This window comes from Aulonocara stuartgranti (genome assembly GCF_965226115.1).
Source record: "Aulonocara stuartgranti genome assembly, chromosome: 20".
In the NCBI taxonomy this organism is placed as follows: domain Eukaryota; kingdom Metazoa; phylum Chordata; class Actinopteri; order Cichliformes; family Cichlidae; genus Aulonocara; species Aulonocara stuartgranti.
This window is the reverse complement of record NC_138956.1, coordinates 27,018,113-27,040,982: the sequence shown is the minus strand read 5'-3', so window position 1 is coordinate 27,040,982 and position 22,870 is coordinate 27,018,113. Positions and strand designations below refer to the sequence as shown.

The window sequence follows — 22,870 nt, the reverse complement described above, 5'->3', positions numbered from 1 at the left end:
TGAACTTCAGCAGGTTGTCTTGAGCACGGTTACTCTCCGGATTTATGCCTGAATCCACTGAGTTGCTGCAATGTGATCTGCTGACTAGATATTTGTGTTAATGTACAACTGAACAGGTGTACCTAACAAAATGGCCTTTTGTCTACATGAAGAATAGATCTCTGTAGCATGCTTTTCATTTCTGCTACTAGATAGTGGCTCATAGCTAAAATAGCTGCTACTAGCATAGTATCCATGTATCTCTGATTAAAGCCAGAATTTAAACTGCCTTGTGGATAATGTAAGCATTAAGTTTAACAAGGAACAACGTGCACTAAAAATCGAGAAGCAGTTCTGTTTTTAATCGGTTACATAACTTACTCTTTCATTATGATCCACTTGCTTGCCAACTGCTTTTTCTCCCTAAGCGTCAGATTTTGCAGTTTTGTCAAAGTGTCTCACAAATACTCACAGGATGTCTTTTGCTGTGTCTGTCCAAACCAGTACTGTATAGAAGCTGGTTTTGGCCCCCCTTTACACCACTGGGATAATCTTTTAAAGCAACATATGTTAACCAAAACCACAATATCTTCCTAAAAATAGTGAATCTAAACTGCAAGTAAAATTAGTTGTAAACACCAAGTTAAAAAAATTAAAAGCAAAACAAATTGTGAAATGCTAAGCTTCCAAAACAGGACACAAACCACATTGCCTTGGTTGACATGATTGTGATTTACACCACCATCACTCATTCTCCTTCCTTATACAGACTTTGGCCGTAACACCAAGGGACATCTTGTGCATATCTTTGTGTTTTGAGTGGCTCCTGAAAAAAAAAACAGCGGCATTTGATGCCCTGTGATATGGATGCTTTGACTATTCCCATGATAACCTTGCTGAAGCAACGGACAGTAATGGATCTCTTGTAGCTGGGTCACCTAATGTCAAGCACAGGTCAAAAGACTGCGTTTACACTGCAAATAGTACAGTTGGGTTAATTAGTGGCTCATCCTTTCCTTTTGTTTCTCAACTGTCTGTAGGGTTTCTGTTAAAAACAAAACAGTTGACAGAAAGAGCTAGGATGGTTGCAGTGGTGTTTACTGCGCATTACTTTAGCATTATGCATGTGCAAGTGCTATGTAAGTCTATCACACTCCATGTAGTTTTATTCTCGATTGCTGTAAAATTTAATTTCTACTTTTCTGCTCAGTTAATTCATGAATTACCTGCAATAGTCATTTTATATGTCATATCTAAAATCTGCAAAGTTGTCAAATAAATGTGGTACGGTACAATATTTCCATACGATCCCTAGTAGAAGACATGTATACAATAAAATAGTATGAATCTGACACTTTTAAAGTACCTTCACGTGTTTGTTTGGGGTATAGTGCTTAAGAAATACACTCACTCCTGCTTAAAAGTGTGTATGGGTATTACAATATAGCCTAAAACGAACTCCTTGAAGCATGCAGCGTTTCACACGAAAAGCATCATGACAAAACTACTATCTTTCATATTTTTTGACATAACTGCCAAAAATATTAAGCACTCCTGCCTAAGAATAGAGAGACGTGACATGATTCAGAGGTAAATGTATTCCTGCCTCCTCTTGGTTATGAGCTGAATATGAGCAGAGGGGAAATAAAGGGATAATACTGGTGGTGATCAGGGCCTGGTAGAATGGCCCATGATGGAGAGCTATAAATAGCTTCACTTGGACACTCTTCTTGGCTCTTGCCCCATCCTCCTGCACCACCCTCTGCTCTGCTGTCCCACACCTCCATCCTCCCTCTATCCTCTCCCTGTCCTTCCCCATTTCCACCCCCTCCCCGCATGTCTCCATCCCTCCCTCGTTCCCATATAGCACCTGCTCTGACACCTCCTCTGCCAACTGGCTGATGTCATTTTTTGGTACCGGACAGACGTCCTCACGCCTAATTCTGTTCTACTAAATGGCAGCCAGTGCAGAGATGACCAAGTTTACCCACACACACAGACACACACGTTGCCTCCTCAAGGATGTGCTAATCTCACGACACACTGGCCATGGCGTGACCATTCGAATTTATTTTGAATGCTTAAGAAATCCCCTGAGGTGTTTGGACATCTTGGAAATGCATTTAAAACCAATATGGGCACCTGGATTAAACACTAGGGCTTCCCAGTCTGGATTTAAATCAGAAGCTAAATCAGAGGCTACCTCCCCAGGTTAAGTTTACTTTATTACTTTTCATCACTGATAGCAGAATCTGTTAGTCTTCTTTCACTTCTGCATGGTCCAGCTAATCAGTGTGAATAAGTGCACTTTTAATTCTTTTAATTTAACCTTAACCCAGCTGCTAAAGAGCCCACAACATGTGTGTAAGTGTCCACTGGCCATTCAAGAGCTTTTTTTAGCCTTCATTGCACACATCATCCATATGGCCTCTCATCAGTTGTGTCACTGACCCCTAACTTTGTTATTGCCACATAGGGTCCTGTCTCCTTTAAACACACTTTGCATACCCTCCGTCTGCCTGCATTTCCTGTCTGCATCGTCTCTGTTTCCCGTGTTCTTAAGCTCAAAAGTCCTCCATTGGGGAACTTGCGGCAACAGCATCCCCACTTCTTGTCCACTTGACTCTCACTTGGATTAAAGCGGAGACTTCGAGACTCGCTGCGTCTCCTCGTGTCTGGGCTCATACAAATGCAAATGCCAACAGGCAAAGGTGCACGGCTACAGAGTGCCTTCATAAATGTAGATCTGCTCTATCACATTGTACCATTTCAATTTCTCTGCTTTCTATTGTCACGCTGCCATTCTTTTTAATGGACTTTTTCATTTGCTCACGAAAAAGGCAGCGCTTTTCAGTTTACAGCAAAGAGCAGTTCTGGTTAAAATAACAGGAATGGACCTTAAATTCAGTTTTACTCATGTTTCTTCTTTCTTATAACATCTTAATTACATTGGCTATTATTTTGCTCTTTTTGAGATTCCTTTTTTCACCTTTCACCAGTGTCCCTGTTTTTTCTCATCTGTTAGACTGTTATAGTAACGGTACTGATTTTTAAAAAATACAAGCTGCTCCTGCTCTGTTTTTATTTATTCCAACTGTATGAGAGCCGATAACTTGAAAATATACAGAATTTTGGAGGACAACTGGATATGTTATATCCCATGATGATACATTACAAACAAAAAAGTGAAAGATTCTAAATGGATTTGCCAAATCTGTTAGAAAAACATTATTTTTTCCTTTGTCCACAGAACAGGGAGTGTAATTCATTACCGCTTTCTTTGAAACAGCGAAACTACATTTCTGTTTATATATTTTCCAGCTGTGAGTTCAGGGAGGCTAGATCATGGGTCTGATGTAATTAATGTATTTATAAGCCAAAAGAGAAGGAGGTGAGTGAATGACAGTAAGAAAGGAGTAAGCTGAAGCCCTCAAAGTTATGGAGCCACTGAGTCGTTCGTGCCTGGAGCCTGCTAGTAAAACATTTTGACCCCCCTCATTATCGCCCATTAAGAGGATCAGGGCTCTCTAAGACAACTTGTCTGTTTACTTGACTTTTTTGACTTTGCAGGCAGTCATGAGGTCACAGTTTGGAACCAGGTCTGGCTGGTTGAATCTGGAGCTGGTTGCCACTTCCATCCTCTGTCATCCTCACACGGCTATGACAAGGGCTTGCAACATCAGCTGCGGGTGAGGCTTCGGTTTAGGAGGAGGAACCGTGAATCACAGTACATCTCCCTGTGTCTTCTCTCTCGCTCTGTGTCTGTCTGCCTTTTATCTGTCTCCCTCTCAGAGATATATGTGCATTCGCGTTTATTTGCGGCCAGGCACAGTCTAAAATTCCTTGAAAAACCACAGTCATCATCATTCACGAACCCCCACCCTAATAACCCCTCGCAGACTAACTTGTACACTAACACACGCACGCACACACATGCACATTATAAAAACCTTGTTTATTTGAGGGAACTGAAAGAAGGCCTTCCTCATCTACTCTTCTCTTCTTTCTTTACCAGGAACCGTGTGTGCATGTTAATGTGTGTGTGCATGCAAAGAAATGCGGTTTATGTCCTGTAAAAAGAGAAGACAAATTATCTTAAAACTTCTTGAGTTTCTGCCTAAAAATCTTCAAATTTTCACGTCAAAATATTATCTCAGCAGACTGATCTTAAGCAAGAGGCAATCTCCAGGGGTGACTGTTGAAGCCAAGGCAACGGTGCCATTGCAATTCTACAAATGGCCACTTGAGGCCGGCTCTAAAACCCAGTCAGTCCCAATAGACTCTCACGTTAAAATGGCCATCTGTATACATCTGCCTTTGTGCTGACACTTTTTATGATCTGATGTAATGATGGTGATAATGATGATGATGGTGATTAGCACTGTCGCTTCATAGCAAGAAGGCTATTGGCTCCAACTGTGGGGCCCCTCCATACGAGCATGAATAGTTGTCTGTCTCTCTTTGTTACCCTGCGATAGACCCGTGACCTATCCTGAGTGTACACTACCTCTTGCCTTATGGCAGCCTTTCCCTAACCCCTGTGACCCCTAATTGGATAAGCATTTAATAAAATGCAGTGATTAGTAAATGTCCCAGGGAGGGATTTGCTCTTTAAAATGTGGCATAAATATTCAGCCAAGAATGAAATAATTAGGGTTTTGGCAGTTAAAATGTATTCATGAAAAAACAGGAAATTCATTAGCTTATTATAAAAAAGAAATCATCCATTCATCTAATACCAAAAAATGGTAAAGAAAATACAAAAGGTCATAGGTCTGTGTCACTATAATGTTCTGCTAGGAGACTTTTCTGGCCATTATTCCGCACCATGACTCACAATATTCCCCGTTTGATCACACACTGAGTTGATCACTAATCTCAGTTGCACACCTTGAATCAGTGGTTATTGATGGGGCTCCTGTGCCACTGGACATGCGAAGTACAATATTACTATAAATTAGACAGCCGTGGACGGAGATTTTGTAAATATTGCATTGTATTGTATTGTACATCTCTTATTCTTCTTTTCTGCAATATGAAAGGATCTCTAGCTGACACTTCTATCTTGTAGAAGCCGCAAGAACAAAGGAGGTGTTAATATCACAGCAGGGTTGTCTCCGTGTAGTATTTCTTCTCCTTTGTTTGTGCTATTTCTAATGTGCTCGTATTCCCATTTGTTTACTTTACACTGCATAGTTCGCATCAGCAGAATTCTTTCTAATCATGTAGGCTACATGCTGCTCATGTTGTGGACTAACAGTGGTGGTGTATTTAATTTTATGTGAGTATAGCAATTAAAAAAACAAAAAACAAACAAAAAAAAAAGCTTTTAGATCTGGTTGGGTCCAGATTGCGCCAAGCCATCCTCTTCCTGCTGTTTATTTATAATCTGGTCCATCTCCTGACCTGTCCTACAGCTTTCTTTTCCTCTTTGCCCCTTCACTCATGTCGCTATTAATGCTTGGTCATTCTTTCCATTAGTTCACACGCTTTTTTTCCCCTGTTCTGGTTCTGACAACGTGACTGCTTACCCTCTTGTGTCCTTTGAGAGCAGGCTGAAACAAAAGTGCTGAGTTAATTTCTCTAAAATTTTCCACTGAAACTATGAGGTGAGGGCCACCAGCATCAAGTTTCGATGTTGTAACATGCGTTAACTGTCCCTTCGTCTCAAAGTGAGTCAGGTCAGAATGAGGAAGAACTGAAAAAGAAAACGAATTGAGGCAGCAGATGCGTCTTCCCTTCCTCCAGTTCCGATAAATGGCCACTTAATATGCAGGTTGCAGGTTAGAGAGTGATTGGTTTCATGGTAGAATGCATATGAAACACAACTGTAGGAAAAGAAAATTTAATATAATGTGAAATATTACATTTATTGTTTAACTAGGAGATTAAATGTTAATGTTAAATTAAACTGTAAACGCCAACTGCACCGGGTTTTTGTATGGTTATTGGAAAATGCTCCATCTAAAAATGGTACTTAATTTTTAATAGCTGAACAGGAACATTTACAGCAACCGTGTTTATGCTTTTTGAACACATGCTTTGCAAGCGTGTCTGTATCTATATATATATGTGTGCTCACATCTTTGTGACCACATGTTTGGCACAGTTTAATCTTATCAGTTGAAGGATTAGTCTCCTTGACACGCTCATATACACTGCAGCCTGTACGACTACTTGTAAAAGACTTGCAAGTGTCTGCGTGTGTGCTGCACTAATATCTGTGATGACATCACCTCTCATCACCAGAGGGACTGGAAGGGTTGGCATGGTAAATCATTACCTCAGTGGCTCTCTTATTATTCAAAGTTACCACTGCTGCAAGTATATAGGCTAGCATAAAGCCCACAGACACACTAGAAGAGTCTGAGTATCCATATCTAAGACATGTTTTAATACATGTTTTTCTTTATTTGTTGAACCAAAAGATTTTGTAGTAAGAATTTGACAGATTTGTTGTAATTTCCATTAAAATAGAATAGAATAGAAAATAATTCATATTCTTCTGCATTAATTTAGATTTATTTATTCTTATTTATTGCAGTTCTGGTTGCTAGTGTGCTCTTTTAAGAGATTATTATCCAAAGATTTCTAAATGATATTAGCTCACATAAAGCATCTCAGACATGTATATGTTATGGAAAATGTTATGGAAGTTAGCTAAAAAAGACCTAATAATTAATAAATTATAGATGCAGTAATCCTAATATAATGTTGAAGATTGTTTCTACCTTGTGAAGCTTTTAACCGGATATATTCACTATCACGACTCCAATAAAACTATAATTGTACTTCTCAAGGTGCAAAAAATGTCCTTTTGAAACAACACTTAATGTCTTAAAGCCCTTTCTTCATGCTGAGCTTCATTCTCAGATAACGACTTTAGCCTAGTCATGATCTGAGTGAGTGCACGTGTACAATAGCTTTTCCACTGTGTAATGCTTTCAATGTGCTGAATCAATCCAATGTTCAGAGTTACATTTCTAGTTTTCCCCTTCTTTATGTTATTTTGAGCTCAAGCGAGCCCAAGTCATAGTCACGTTGATTTTGGAGTTCATCAACAGGATGCAGCTGATGGAGAAGTCAAGGGCAGTTTCACAACTTCGATATGTTTGAGCTGCTCGAGAACTTCCCATATGAGCGCAATTCAGCTGCAAAGGACAAAAGTTAAACTCTCAAGAATGTAGTAATATTATAGTTTTGAGTTACAAAGTATTTCGTGTTCTCTCTTTTCCCGTTAATCTATTTTGCTCTCCCTCTTTTGCTCTCTCCTTCTCTTTGTCTTTCTGAGAGTACAGTACAGCCGCGGATGGGTAATTACTTTGTGCTCCAACCCTAAAATAACACGACTGGCCCAATTACAAACTGGGCCTCATTAAACAGCCTTGCAGAATAGAGGGAGAAATACTAGACCAATCAAAACAAAGAGGGAAAGCTGAGATGTAAGGAGGGACAACATTTAGCGTTTACACAGCAGGTGTTGACTTAACTTGTGTGTCGGGGAGTGTTCAGGTGGCACAGTTGAGCGCGGTGCATGCCATGTCCTGTCCTGGCCTCGCAGTGTTATGTGTTCAAACTGACAGCTCTTTGTTCTCAGTTCTTTCCACTGACAGCAACAGTGCCAGTAGGTGCTGCTCATTTCATCACACATTCAGATATGATCCTCAAAACGTCACTCCCATATGTGCACATATATTTATACACGCTTTCCATTTCGACCCATGGCCTCTAGTGTGGTCAGGGCCGGGCTAGGCTGGGTCTATGCCCACTTATGTAGCTCTTCAAAGCAAGCCAGAGAACGAGCACACTGTACTGGGGAAAGGAAGTGTAAATATATAGCTGTTGCTGGCATACCACACGGCCTCACTATACATCAATTACATATGGGCTGCACAAAATCATACAAACATCTTCATATATATTGAAAATGTCTTAACGCAGAGTCGTCTGGCATTGGGAAAGCCACTCGTGGATGATGACATGGTCACAATGTGCGTCTGCCTTTAAAATCCAGTCATGAACTCTAAATTCCTAGAAACCTAGAGGTTTCTGGTGTAGATATGATGCTGTTATGGTTAGACACTGTATCCCAAATTAGACTAAACCTCCTTTTCCCCCACTGACCAAAGCTTGACAGAAAAACCCTGCCAGTGCTTTCTGTGTAAATGTATCCTTGCATATCTGTTGCTGCTGCTTTTGTGTATGTGTGTACGTACATGCGGGTACGTGTGTGAATGTGTGTGTGGGGGTTGTTTGGTTTATACAACATGTGAACATGTATGAGTGTATTTATATACATAAGGCCAAGTGTAAACTATATTGCCAGACTAGACAAATGTTTTTAAGTCTTTATTTAATTTTTTGTCTCTACCACTTTATGACAGCAAACAGTGTTATGTGGCAGTGAAAGAGAAGGTTTGACAGCACTGCTGATCAGACAAGATAGAACATGGTTCTCACTCCCAACTAAGTGACTTGGACCTGGCAGAAGGCCTGAGGAAATTTTCTTGGGAAACATTTGAAAATTCCTTTAACTAACTGAATTGAGTGTTGACCCCGAACACTTTTTTAAATGACAAAACAAGATTTCAAGTCCAGGATTTAAGAAACAAGCAAGAGCTAAAAAGTTATGCATGAAAGGAGAGGAAATCAGCAGAGGGGTGTTTAAAGGAGTGGGATAGCAGAGAAAGGGGTGGTGGTTAAAGGAGATGGGGCACTGTGTGTTTGTTTCAGTGCCTGGCACAGCTTGGTCTGGTTATGCTCCAGGCCTCTCTGGGGGAGCCAAGTCTTCTCCCCGGGCGCTGCCAACTCCCTGTGGTGGTGTAGCTACATGTTCAATTATGCTCTGGAGCCTGCCTGTCTTTACCTACGCCTCACAGAAAAACAGCCTCTCTGCACGTGTGTCACAGAAAGCGATTAATAGAGATCATGATGTGATTTTCAGCACGGGAGAATTCATGTGAATTAAGGCTTCATTCATCAGGGTTCACAAAGTGCAACAAGAAAGGAATGCACTACCATGGATTTCACTCAGCCACAGTTCATGTCATACAGCAGAAAGAAACCACGGGAGCGTTTCTTTTCAATTTCAACTTTTCCCTTTTATCCATCATAGTTGAGAACTTGTGTTTCCATAGCGGAATGCTTTAAACACTCACCTAACAATGAAAAGATCACCAGTTTGATTCTGGGAGGAGATGCAAATCCCTTGAGGATTGTACCAGGAAGGGCTAAAAAAAGGGGTTAAAGTAAAAAGAAATCAAACAAGCAGAGCTAAGAGCTGATCAGTAAAAGTCCCATACTCTGAGCAGAGACATTAGAAAACAAAATCATTGGATTTGGGTGTTTTACTGTTCAGCACTCAATCATATACTGACTTAATGGCTGCCAGTCCTCAAAATAATCTTGAACTATATTCCAGTACACCGACACAACATACTTTTTAATTGTTTTAAAATTGATGTACATTCACTTGAAGTCTAGAGTATGGAGTAATAAGGAAAAAAAGCCATCGGTTGCTTTCTCTCATAGTTTACATGAAAACAAAAGGGAAAGTTGAAGGTTTTGTGTAACATGACAGTGCAGAAACACTGTTTTCAGTTTTGATTTTCCAAAAATTAGAAAACTCAGTTTAGGGACAGCTCATTCTGTTGCATGTCTTTTAGAGTTTGTTTTAGATCAGATCTCCAGAATTGCACATGTTGAAATTTTTCTAAAACAAGAACAGGGATACATGTGCCGGCGGCACGGAGTGTGGACGCATTCCTGTGGCCGCGTAAGTGTGTGCATGTGTGTGGCGGCATGGCGGTAAGGAAGCATCCTTAAGAGGAGGGGGAGCAATTATCACTGCCAATAAAACAACAACAAACAAACAATCATTGTTCTGGGCCTTACCTTGTTGTACCACACCCCTCTATAAACCTTATTTCATCAGGACAACTGACACAGAGAATGTGCTGCGCTGTGCTGCCTAAGCACTCTCCCTAACTAGCATGTATGTAGCTGGCACACTGCTCCCACGTGTACCTGTGGGTGTGCTCATGTCAATTACATGCATGCACACAGACGCAGCAGTAAGAGCACATGCCTGTATCGTATAGAAACATCCGCCCCAGCAGTGATTTCAATCAACACTACAAAGGTAACTTTGCCATTTATACATCTTGTCTTCTCGCAAGATGTCTTCTCAGCACAAAAAGACACAGGGCACATGAAGTATTGATTTTGGGTTGTATAACCCTGTGTGTGTGTGTGTGTGTGTGTGTGTGTGTGTGTGTGTGTGTGTGTGTGTGTACAGTATATTTGCGATGTGGCTAGCTTAGCCGCTAGAGTCACATGATAGACGAAAGAAATCCACAGTTTTGCATTTCTGTGCTTTTATCTTGTTGATGTCACCAAGAGGAAAACTGTCTTTGCTGTTTCACTGGTGTGATATTACTGTCTTTCGGTCACGTTAGGATGATATCAGTATATGATATGAGGATAATAAATTGCCATGATTGAAATAATTCCCAAAACTTCTAAATCGCATAATTTATCAGTGCGCAATACCATTTATGGCCAGAGCATGCTTGCAACGAGTAGTTCTTGTAACCACACTTGAAGGTGTGGTGAAAAGCTTAATGAGAGAGGCATGACACAATAATAATTCACACAGTGCGATACTGATGCATATTTTCAGGCAGTCTCTGCTGGAAAGCATTAACAAATGTTCCACTCATTTGTACACAAGAACCAAGACAAAAACTAGTTCTGTAAAGAATTAAAATCAGCTTGAGGGAGAAGTTCAAACCCTACCCTGCTGGCAGATTTATGCCGAAGCTGCCTGCTGAACTACCGATCAACCTCCCCTTCAGAATTCCAGATATCATTGCTAAACAGTGAATTCTGGCAAGATGTTTTCCTTTTCTCCTTCATCTGTCTTTTGATTGACTCGACTTAATTGAGCCACAGATTGAGGCTACAAATTTGTACCATGGAGAAGTTTTGGCGCAGCGATTGTGCCTCAGGGGACCTTTCTGTGTGGGATTTGCATGTATGGGTTCTCTCCATTCTCGCTACGTTGGCTGTAGGTGTGAGTGGTTATCTCCGTGTGCTCTATTTCCAACGTAAAATTTATGCAGATGTCTAAAATTTAAGTTACACATGCTACTGTAAAACATGTAGTAGGTCATACGCCACATAAGGTCACGGCCTTCTCATTACCAGCACAAATGATGACTTATCCCATTGAGCTAAAGAGGCATCATAGGTAAGAATCACTCGCCACTGGTTTATATCTGAAGGTCAGAGGGATAGTTGTGAATTTACACTTTAGGGTTGAATTTGAAGTCACAGTTGCTGCAGAGCTCGAGTCTATCCAGCTGCCATTGGGGACAGGTGGGGTCCAATGCTTATAACGAAAGCAATGCTTGTACTTTGTTGTGTCAGCTCTGCTATAGTTCCTTAAATTATTTCTCTGCTAGGATCACGGACATTCTTCAGTTCCTTAAGAACATCTTGAGGACACAAGAAAGGAGAGCTCTGACAAATCTGAGAGTAAAAAAACACAGAGGCAATCCTTTTATCAATGATATGATAAATACTGGAAAACATCCAGTAGTTGGTAAGATATGTTTAATCAAAAACCTGATGATATATACAAGAACTGATTTGCAAAAGCTTGCAGTCTCACATAAAGCAGCAGTTTTCCATTTGTTTGTTTTTTATTTTGTAAATGGAAGACCTTCATTGGCCTATCTCGTAGGTATATAAAAGATTTTAAAAATGTTCTTCATTAGGTGGGTTCTGCTTGGTTCAGTGGGTGTTCACCATGCATGTGTGCATGGGGTATCTTCCAAGTGTGTATCCACATTGGTGTGTACGTGCATACATATGTTTGTTCTGTGGAATATCCCTGTAGACCGCTGTTTTTTGAGGTCTCTTTACCCCAGTTAGCCCAGTCACTGGGGAGCCACATTTGTAAACATGCCTGGAGAGGCCCGCATCGTATGTTTGTGTGCACAAATTTAAACATGAAGTCTCAAGAGGTAATTTCACTGAGTTTGTTTTTTTCCCCGACTTTAACAACATATTGAAGTCACATATTTGCACGTGTTTATGGGGAAATAGTGTGTCTTTTGTCTGTCTTTGAGCTAAATGTTTGGAGAATAAACAAATATATTAAAAATAATGCATCGTGTTTGATTTTTCTGCAGCTGAAAAGAAGAAATTAGCAGTCTAGTTAGGTTTTGAAGAAACTGGATTTTCTTTAAAAGGGTTAAAAGTCAACATTTTCAGTCCAGACTTTCTTAAAATGACTTCAGATCCCACCCACCCGCTTGTCCCTTTGAGGTTTTCTCTGTCATTGCGTGCTCGAAGTGTTGAACTGGGCTCCTGCCGGTTTGTTTGGAGCTGTCCAATCAGGCGTGTGAGATCTGGACACAAACTGACATCAAAGACATGACACTGCCACCATTCAGAGTCATGGCCTACTTCTCCCTCTCGCTCTCTTTCTGTCTTTCACTCCCTGTGTCTCAGAAAGCAGTGAAAGTTAAATCCAAACAAACTAACTTCACAGAGGTAACGTCAACTCGATAAATGACCGTTCAAGTAGGCAAACACTGAAAAATAGATAAACATCTTCCAATGTCTGAAGGTCTATATTCAGTGTAGGTGGTTATTAGTGCAGACACTCCTTATATTTAACTGCTGGGAACTAACAGGACTATTATAGACCTCTTCCACTAGACCAGTATAGCACACTTTAGCTGGGCCAGACTGTAATCATATGCATTTCTGTTGCACGTCAGTAGCAGGGGATAGCCGCTACTGATGTGCAGTATTCTGGTTTTGCAGCACCACAGTTATTATTAGAGTTTTGTGTTTTCTGATGAGTTTTTAATTTCTATTTCATTTTGAGTTTCTGCTTTAAAATGAGTTTCGTTTCATTCCTTCCCAAAGTGGATTTGTTGGTTCTTTTTAGTTTCGGCATTCATTTTAGTCTTTGCAATCACTGCGATGTGGGAGTTCCTTGTTAGGAGGAGACACTTTGAGAGGGCAGTTTACTCAGAGTCATGTAGACACCCTATATCTTGTTGGGGTTAGGCTGTGCTAACAAAGACTAAAGCTAAGGACTTTTTCCTCTATATTTTTATTTCAATTTAATTCGTTTTTGTAAAAGCACTCTACTGTTATTATACATATCAGCTGTAATTCTTTTAGTTTTTAGTATAAATATAATAACTATATATAATAATAATATAATATGGTGGAGTCGGTTGCTTAAGAGCAACCGACTCCACCCTCAACTGAGTCATCTTCCTGAACCAGTATGGTCAGAAAATTAGAGAGAAATTACTAACGCATTGTTATCCAAATTAAAACTCTCGCTGTTCACTGAGTTCAACTTCCAGAGCTTGTGTTGCTTCTGTAAGAAAAGCTAATTGATCTTTACACACTGATCTCATTATCTCTTGCCATAGCTGCTGCCTATTAGCTTGCAAAAGCTACTGCGAAACCTTTCCTGTGGTTACTGCTTCAGATTAAAAGCTACTTGCTGAATTTACCAGAAGTCTCAGGAAGACCTTGTGTTTGAACCGTTACACAGCTAATGAAATCCATATATGGTATTTTTTGGTGTGCAAATCAATCTGTTCTTATAACAGAAATAGCTTACTATTAATCAAACTAATTATTGGACTTCTTGTTTAATTAAAAATAGACTCACTTTTTATGTAGTAACTAAGGCCTACAGCTTTCCTTTTTTATCTGCTGAGAATCAGGCAGGTCAGCCGGCTCTGATCGTGCTCCAATTGCATGTAAATTTTGCATTTAGTATTAAACAAAATACAAGGGAAGACAAATTTGCCATTCCAAAAGTGAAGGAGGAACTTCAGGAGGTGAGAACTTGCTGTCAGTTCCTTGACTCGGTTAAATAGGAAGCTGAGTAAGAAACGGTTAATGACTCTCATAGTGGTGAGCTCTGGTGAACTCTCTCCTCTCCCTTACTGTCTATCTCTGCCTGCCTGTCTGTGTCTATCAGCCCACAATGGAGTCATGCAGCCTGCGAGCCGCGACACTCTGACCAGCATTAGTGCAGAGGTGTGCAGAGCGACACACATAGTCCCAGATTGTTCCCACAGCAGGCCAGACACCAGGCTGTTTACTTAACCATTAGCCCAGGGCAGGGTGAACTGAGAGGGACACATGGCTTTTAGTGAAATTTTAAACACAGTATTTGAACTGTTTGTCTCGTATTTTGACTAAGGGGTATGTTTTTTTCTGAAAAAAACATTTTCAGGGCGGTTTAGCGTTTTTATAAATCTGTAAGAGTAATGCTGATCACAGCGTGCACTGGAAGGTGTGATTATTAGATCGTGTTGTTTGTAGTTTAAAGACAGCACGTTACACACAGACCTTTTGAAATTTGTTTGGGTACAAGGTATGAAAATATTTACTTAAACTTAAGCACCTTTTGAGCCGATCTTATTAGGAAAAAAGTTGACTATTCATAAATCCAGCAGTTATGAAACCACTACAGTTTATTTCTAGTCATATATCCCATATTGATTCACTTTTAGCTCTGTTTTTCAGTCTCTATCAACTCTCAAGGGAAATATGTAGCACTTAACTCAAATGCTTCCGCTGTATATCAGCAATGTATGTATGCTATGAAGTCTGAAGAGTCATTTTATTTTTTTAAAATCCGGTTTTATGAAAGCTTATAAAAAAGTTATGAAAGGTGAGCATGAAGTCGTTCATTTAAATGAATTTTATGCATATTTATTTATTAGATATTTTGACTTGCTGGTGTGCTCAGTGATGTTTAACATCTTTTTCATGCATGTAAACATTGTTTACAGAAGCTGGTGGCTGATTGCAGAGTGACTCAGAATGATTGCCCACAGTAGAATAAACTTACACAACCCAGCTACCCACACCACAGCTGCTCTACACAGATAGTTTAAACCACTCAGACTGATACTGTGGCTGATACTCTTCCACGGTCACAGTGACATAACTCCCCCAAATGATGCACAAAACATTACTATAAAAGTTTTAGCTGTATTTAACATAGCACAAATAAAAGAAGCTGAGCGAGAAGTTAGAAGCAGTTTCAGGGAGCACCGAGAAGGTTTGATGGGTTTCTGCTGCAAGAAAGGGATGAATGTTTTAGTTTGAGACAGGATGAGGTGAAGAGTGACAGATGAGGTGGGAACACCGTCTTATTCCATCATGAAATAAGCAGTCTAATGATGTCCCTCTTTCTCTTTCAGATGCACACATGCACACATGCAGGCATGCACACAAAGCCAGACACAAAAAAGAAAACTGTACTTACTGGAATTCCTCCACCCTGTAATCCTTTCAAACCAAATCAACTTTGAACACCTGCAGTAAAAGCAACAGCAAGTGCTCTTGCTGAAAAGTCATACAGGCCGGTTTAGACGTCACAGACTCTCCTAATGGAGCACAGCTTATACGTTTTCTCAGGCCAGTGCAGGATCTCTTTTCAAAAATTACAAATCTCAACATCATTTCTGGCCAATCTACTTCACAGTAAGGGCTGTTTGAGGTCACGGTTTTAAACAATAGCTACTCATGGATTGCCATGTGCATGCATCCATCCATCTGACCATCCATATGTGTTTGTGTGTGGGAATGAGATATAAATATGAATATAATTATTGTGCATACCTGTTTTTGTTTCAGTGTTAACACATTTCTTTTGGAAATTCGTTCTCTTACCGATATTGTGCTCCAGGTAAGCTGACCCGGGCTTTCAGTGGGCCTTTGTAAAAAGAGGTGGATGAGAAGGGCAGAAAATGGGAGGAGCGTACGGTGTATAATCACACCGACTGGATGACACTGAAAAGCCTCGGGCCTGCACTGACAAACACAGCTGCTTACTGACACAGTAAATCTACTGGATGACTCTCTGCCCTCCTCAGCCTGCCTTCAAACACACACACACACACAGTTGAAACTGAGAACGTTTGAAGGTTTGAGCATTGCCACTGGGCTTTCTCAGGTTGGATAATAACTCTTGGCCTGTCGGAGCAGAGCGCGAGCTGTCCAAAAAGCTGTCAACATCCCACTTACCCTAAACCCAGTGCCACTGTGCCCTGTGCTTACGGGATCTTTGCAGTCTTCCCGACACACTTCAGCTGACACACACTGTTACAGCTGCTGGAGTGACACGCAACCTCTTTTTTTTTTTTCCAGTGGAAAACATAAAAACATAGTTTGCACCACTGTTCTCATGAAAGATCATTTTGAGCAGTGGAGCCGGTGCTGTTCAGAGTAAGCAGAATTTCTTGATAAAAGATTTAGTGATTATGGAGAGAGCAGTGTGAGGAAATTGTTATCAGTCAGACTAAAGATAAGAATGAAGTATTAATTTATAGCTAATAGCCCCCTTAACAAAAAAAAAAAAAAAAGGAACCGGATTTAGTTCCCGATTACCTTGAATGCTAAATAGGCCTATTTGGAGGAAATTCAAGTGCTCATATTATGCTGTGTTTTTTCTTGTTGCATGCTCAGTCATCTAGGTAAGGAGATGCGAGAAAGTTGATTTTGTTTGTCCAGATGAACAGAATCATCTTTCTAGAAGCACCTACTGGCTAGTGTGTACATCATCAAACGAATGAAGAGTGGGCTCTCAGTTTGCTATTGTCTCAAAAATATCTCAGTCAGAAGCAGTGCATGACTGCACACGATGAACACAAGACTCCCGAGGTGCTGAAGCCCCAGGTAGCCAGCAGCAGTTACATTACAAAGCCAACACTTGGTTTTGCCAGCCCAGTCAGCGCAGTCTGGGCTTTTTGGAGCTTAAAGAGAAAGGAGATTTACAGCAGCAGTTTAGAGTATTAGACATTAATGTGATTTTCTTTTAGGCATTAAAGCACATGAAACTGCTTTAGTAGACTAACCATCTATCCATCCATCTATCCGTCCGTCCATCCATCCATCCAGCCAGCCAGCTATCTAGCCATGCATTCTTCTGCTTATTCAGTTCAGTGTTTTGATTGGGCTGGAGCTTATCTCAGCTGTTACAGGGTGAGAGGCAGGGTACACCGTGGACTGGTCACTAGTTTATTATAGAGCTAACCCAGAGAGACAGACAATAAGTTATGTTCTCATTCATACCTAAGGCTAATTCAGAAACACCAGTTAACCTAATGTGCATGTCTTTGGACTGTGGATGGAAGCCAGAGTACCTGGAGTGAACCCACACAGGCACAAGCAGGACATGCAAACTCCACACTGAATGCAGTAGAACCCCAAAATAAAATGATCAGTCATATTATCAATAGAACATAGCACTGGCAATTTAATACTCTTTACTTTCAAAGCTTATTATAATTTACTTTAGGCGGTGCCGCTTGACAGAGTAAATCTCAAAGCCGGAATTCAAAATCATCTTCTAGCGACTGCCTGTTCATCCACTTCATGAACAGTGGATGAACATCCTCAAGTTCATCCACTTGAGGATGGAGGTTTGTGCGAGCATGAAATGCATAACTGTTGGACAACATCTTTTACTTTGCACGTTAAGAAACCTAATGGCTGTAAGGGGTCTTAATGCTGTCTACTTCCAGTAGATGTGTACTCACTGGCGTGCACATACGTTAATGTCATTAAACAATGTAACAACATTATGTCTTTTCCAAGCCTGGCCTCTTCTTTCTCTCTCTGTACTTTTTTTCCCTCCAACAACGTCCCTTCTGCCACAGCCTGGCCCAGATCAAAATATGAACTCGGAGGGAGAAGTTAATCTCCCACATAAACGCAGAGCAGAGGCTGTAACTCAATACAGCCTGCTTTGTGGGAGGCCAACTTGTTCTCATCTCGGAGAATTAAATACAAGTTGTCCACTTATGAGGAATGAGATTAAAATGTAGTTGGCTCTTATTAAAGCTCAAAATGAACAGAGAGGCATAAGGGATCTCTGTGTGCGGGTGTGAGAGGGTTCGGAGGTGCAAAAGTGTGCCTTTCTGCTTGTGTGTGTGGCGCACATTAGGCACAGTGTGTGTGCAGGGCGGGGGCTTATGATTCCCAGGAAGGCCTTATTGGAGATGATTACTCTCATAAAACCTCTGCTCTCTAAATTGCCCCCAAACACACCCTGCCCCCATCCTTCCATCTGCAGTCTAAACACACTTAATCAAGCGCAGGTGTGTCTTGATGCATTTACAGACGCCTCGCTGACAGACAATCTTCAGCAAACGAGAGAGGGGACGAGGCTGGAGATGTTTTGCCATCTTTCCTATCTTCTGTGCTTTGCGGACAGAAGTGTTGTTTGAGGATGAATGTGAATGATAATAAATTTAGCTATTGATTTTCTTTTCTTTAGCCTCTTCTCTTCTCTTCCCTTCGTCTACCGCTCTCTGTCCTGCGCCTTAATACACTGCTGGATCAGCCAGTGCTGGAGATCTGTGGGTTAATACGGTTACCGGGATAACAATCTCCTCCTGCATCGCTTCATGATAGATGGGCACAGTGTGTGTATGTGTTGAGTGATTGAGCAAGTGGGTGAGTGAGTGAGAGATAAAGTAAGCGGCGGCCGTGTAAAAATGTGTGTGTGTGTGCGTGTGCGTGCGGTCCCTGAGCAAGAGTGTGGAAGCGGAGGGGGCCATGGTATCCGTCAGAGGAGAACAATGGCTTTTAAATGAATCTGGGAGCTCGTAAATCACACAAAGAGAGAGCCCAAATGCAGCGCTGATTGCCTGGACGTCAGAGTCAGCGGACGACAGGAAGGAGCGAATGAACGAGAGCCCCAGCGAGACACCTTGTTAACGCCTGAACAAAACGCCTCCATTAGGAACCAATGGCCTACTTATGCAAATGACTCCACATATGCACACTTTCTCTCCTGAAAGTTCTGTCCTTGGGAGGCACATGCAGTCAGTCAGTCAGGACAAATGTAAATAAATCAAAGGACAAACACTTTTCCATTTCATATTTGTCAGTCTGAGGTGAACAGAACTTGAAGTGGGCCTTTTTAAGTTATACCTGTGCAGGCGTATAACTCAATTGCCCAATACTGTTGAGCTCTTCATATATTCAAAATCGTCGAGCTAAACACATTTAAATGGAAGACAAAAAGGATTGGCTAAATTGCCACTCTTTAAATCTATATTTTTCTTAATCTCATGTAATTTGGATTGGTTTGATAAAGATGTAATTTTACTGTCGCTGGTAATGTCTGAAGCTGTTAGTGTATGTGCTAATGCTAAGCAGTTGTAAATCATTAGAGCCTGGCTTCATTATGGTTTAGCACGAGTGTTGCCTCAGAGAGCGAAAGATGAGTGGTAGGCAGAGTGTAATTACAGGTATGTGGGGAGAAAACATGCAATTAGAGATGTAGAGGAGGCAGTTTGCACACTTTTTCAGCTCACGGGCTATGGAAGCTTGTTTACCTCGCCTCTCGTCCTCTCCTGGCAAGTGTCTAAGCACATGTACTCGAGTACTCAAGTTTTTTATAACTTTAAATGTTTTAATACATCAGGGCCTAGAACAGTAAATCCGAGTGTGCTGTTGTATTTTTATGCTATAAAAACTGTTTGACCCCAGTGTATACAGCATACTTTTCAGATTGGGATTTTACAGAACAATATAGAATGATAAAAATATGCATTTTTTTTGTTTGCTATCCCAAATGGCTTCTGATTTCTTATCTGAAAAATTAGAAATGAATTAGAAATATTTCTGCTTGTGTCACATCCCCCAATTTTTTGGTGTTTTAAAATCTAACAGAGGGATAAGTGTACTTTTGGGTTTAATTTAAATAAATGTCTTTGATATTACTCATTACATCATGTTTAAATACTTTTTTCTCCCAATTTACATTCATGTATTGGTAATTTTTCTTAAGTTAAAGTTGTGATTCTTTCCTTTTTCTTTTTTCCCAGGCTTGTTGTGTGCCTTTAACAACTGGCAGTGACCCTGAGTCACTGTTAGGGCTGAGGTCAGGTCAGACCAACTGATGAACTGAGTTAGAGGGGAGAGGTCAAGGGTCAGGGCCTCCTGGTTAGCTCTTCCACTCTCACCTGTCTGTTCGTAGGGAAAGCGAACAACATAAATGGTAGTGAGAAAAGCGAAGTCAAAAAGGCAAACAGCTGTCACTGTCTTTTTCTCTCCATGTATTTCTTTCAGTTTGGATTTTATGCAAAAACCGAATGGCGAGAAAAAACCCAACAATAACGTTGCAACAGTTATAGCAACTGAAGTGTCTCACTTTCTTGTGTTTATGTTTTTTACCACTCTCACCTTCTCCCTCCCCACGCTCTAACCATAATAGTGTGTAATGTGCAGGCTGATTAGGACTTTGACGGCGAGGTTCAGACCAGCCACCCAGACTCTGAGGTTACTTAGTCTGGGTTTTGTGGCCAGACTTTTGGCTGGGAATACCCTTCTTTTAGTTAAACCTTGCTTGGCCACAAGTGACGTTCCCACATGCACACAGTGTGTGGACGCACACCTGCTTCAGATCAACTTTGGCACAACAAAATTACAGATCAAAATGATAACTTTTGCATTTTTAAGCTGTTTCATTTTTTATAATAACCAGATACAGTGTATCTTGATTATCAGTGGAAGGTCCAGTAAAAGACATGCCAGGAAACAAACTGGCCCCTGAAACAGGGTATACGACAGCTGAGCTTTTCCTGCCGGGACTGAGAGAAACAAAAAGTATGTGGTTATAAAAAGAGACAGTGCTCCAAGTGAATGTGACCACCACCAGGCGCAAAAGAAGAAAAAACAATAAAAAAGACAGGTGGACACCTGCAGTTAGGTTGATCATCGTGCAGGGTGGAATGAGAGCAGTTGAGAGAACATTTGGAGCAGTTAGTTCCCGCAAAGTGGGCATTCTCTATATTTTTCTCTGACGCATTTCGCACACATAAACATACAGACTTGCAGCGAAACACGCAAACACACAAACAAAAACACATTTACGCTACTTAGAGTATTTGGTGACAGGTTATAAGAGGCTGACTGACCTCCTCAGACATTAATTAAGAGCCTAGGAGAGCAGAGCCTTTAGGCCAGCCGAGGGCCCTGCCCAGACACACTCCCTCAGACTGCACTGTTTATCTTTCATTAGAGCACAATTACATGTCGCATCCCTGTCTCTCTGTCTCTCACCAACTCTCACTGGTTTTGCCTGATTCCCGCATGTTCGTGCTGTGTACGTTTACACTCGTTACTCAGCGAGCTCAAGAACAGAACAACCACAGACACAAACAAGCTTCTCAGAGCCTTTTGCCTTTGCTAAACATACAGGGAGCAGAAGCAGGACAACAGAAAAACTGCCAGATGTGGGGAAGAAAATGTTATAATGGTTAAAGATAAAGGAATGCAGCAGGGGCTGTAGGAGGAGGGAGGACATGGGAGTAGGAGGTGTGCCTTCCAGTAAGAGGTGGACAGCTCCTTCACAACACCACAAAGGAAATGACTACAGACAGAACAGAGAGGTAGAGGCAGAGAAAGAAGTGGAGTGGTCAAAAATCTTTAATTGGATGCAGTTTTCAAACTTGTAAGTGACCTTTATCACAGTACCCAAACCAGAGTGCTTTCTGAACTGACATCATCTTTAAATATCTGTACACATGCTGTTGTGACCCAAAAATACATATGATCACGAAATGCTTGAAATAAACGGGTTTATTTGTTATATGAACATTGTCTGATAGGAGTAGTATTTCTAAAAAAAAAAAGAGTTTAATTTTAAAGAATGGGAAAAACAGAAAACACTCTTTTGTGACATTCTCCCACTCTGAAGTACAGCTCACAAAGATAATCTACAGAGGACTTAAACAGAGCGTTTTGGAAAAAAAGTGTCCTTATTTTCTCACTTTCATATGAATAACTGTTGTTTGTTGGCTTTCAGAAGTTGCAAAAATTGTTGGATGGGCATCCCCCTCACAACGTGCATCATTGGAAAAGTGTGGGAAGAAGGGATTTCACTGTTCTGAGAGGAGAAAAGCACTCTGTGTGATTCATGCAGACACTTTGCACTTCATCTGGGATCTAAGATACACAGACTCGAACTAAGCAAATGTTTTGTAGCACACAGCTGATATAAAACATCATTACCTTAATTAATGATGGACTGGTGACCTGCCGGGTTGTACCTCACCTTTTGCTGTATGTCAGCTGGGATACTCTCCAGCCGCTATGAAATGGATGGGTAATAAAATAAAACGTTACTCTTTTATTTTAGTGTCTATTTCATATTTTCTGTACCTCATGCCAAATTAGTTTAATCTTTATCCATCAAGTAAACTGAGCATTTTTAACCTAATATATATGCAAGATAAAAACTGTTGCAAAAATGTAAAGTGTGCTCTGATGCCTTGTCATCAGCAGGAACTAAATGTGCAAAAATGACTGGACATCATTTAACCCATGTGTTTCATAATGTTTCATCCCACATAATGACTGAATTACGTGTCATTTTTTTGTCATTTATTTGGTGGAAAGTACAAATAAGAGGCCAGCCTAACATAAACTGTGGAAAATCTGAATGATAGGGGACAAATTTAACAAAATGAGAGAGACCAAGTGGGCTTGAATGACTTGGAAAAGTTGTTTTTCTTACTTTCTTTACCTGGAGATACAGAGGAGTAATTAGCAGCTTTAAATCAATATTTAGTGATTGGTGGCTGTTTACTCCCCTCAGCCATCACCACCATCATCAAACATGCACGTGGAGTCATCGGGTCTGGACAGCTGGTCAAGACAGACACAGTGTTAACCCCCGTACATGGCCAGAAGGCACAAGCAACGCCCCACACATCAACTCAGTCCCCACAGATGTGACGCTTATAGAAGGAGGCACACTATAGGTAAATCGTCTGCATCCTTTTAAAGCTACGTGTTAATTAGATATCCTTTGTGGAAA

The 22,870-nt window shown here is 40.8% G+C and overlaps 1 protein-coding gene across 5 annotated transcripts in view; it reads left to right on the top strand.

Moving 5' to 3' along the window:
* The window catches only part of LOC309697274 (uncharacterized protein), a 207,073-nt gene that overhangs the window by 170,841 nt on the left and 13,362 nt on the right, over positions 1–22,870 (top strand). For 4 of the 5 annotated variants that reach the window (XR_014273780.1, XR_014273781.1, XR_014273783.1 and 1 more), the window contains one exon: positions 3,550–3,668. The exons of the other annotated variant lie outside the window; for it this stretch is intronic. Coding sequence is in view for 1 of the 4 variants with exons in the window: in XM_082519068.1 (XP_082375194.1) it covers positions 3,556–3,668 (113 nt within the window). In the remaining 3 variants the exon portion in view is untranslated. The remainder of the gene's footprint in view (positions 1–3,549; positions 3,669–22,870) is intronic. 5 annotated transcript variants of the gene reach the window in all.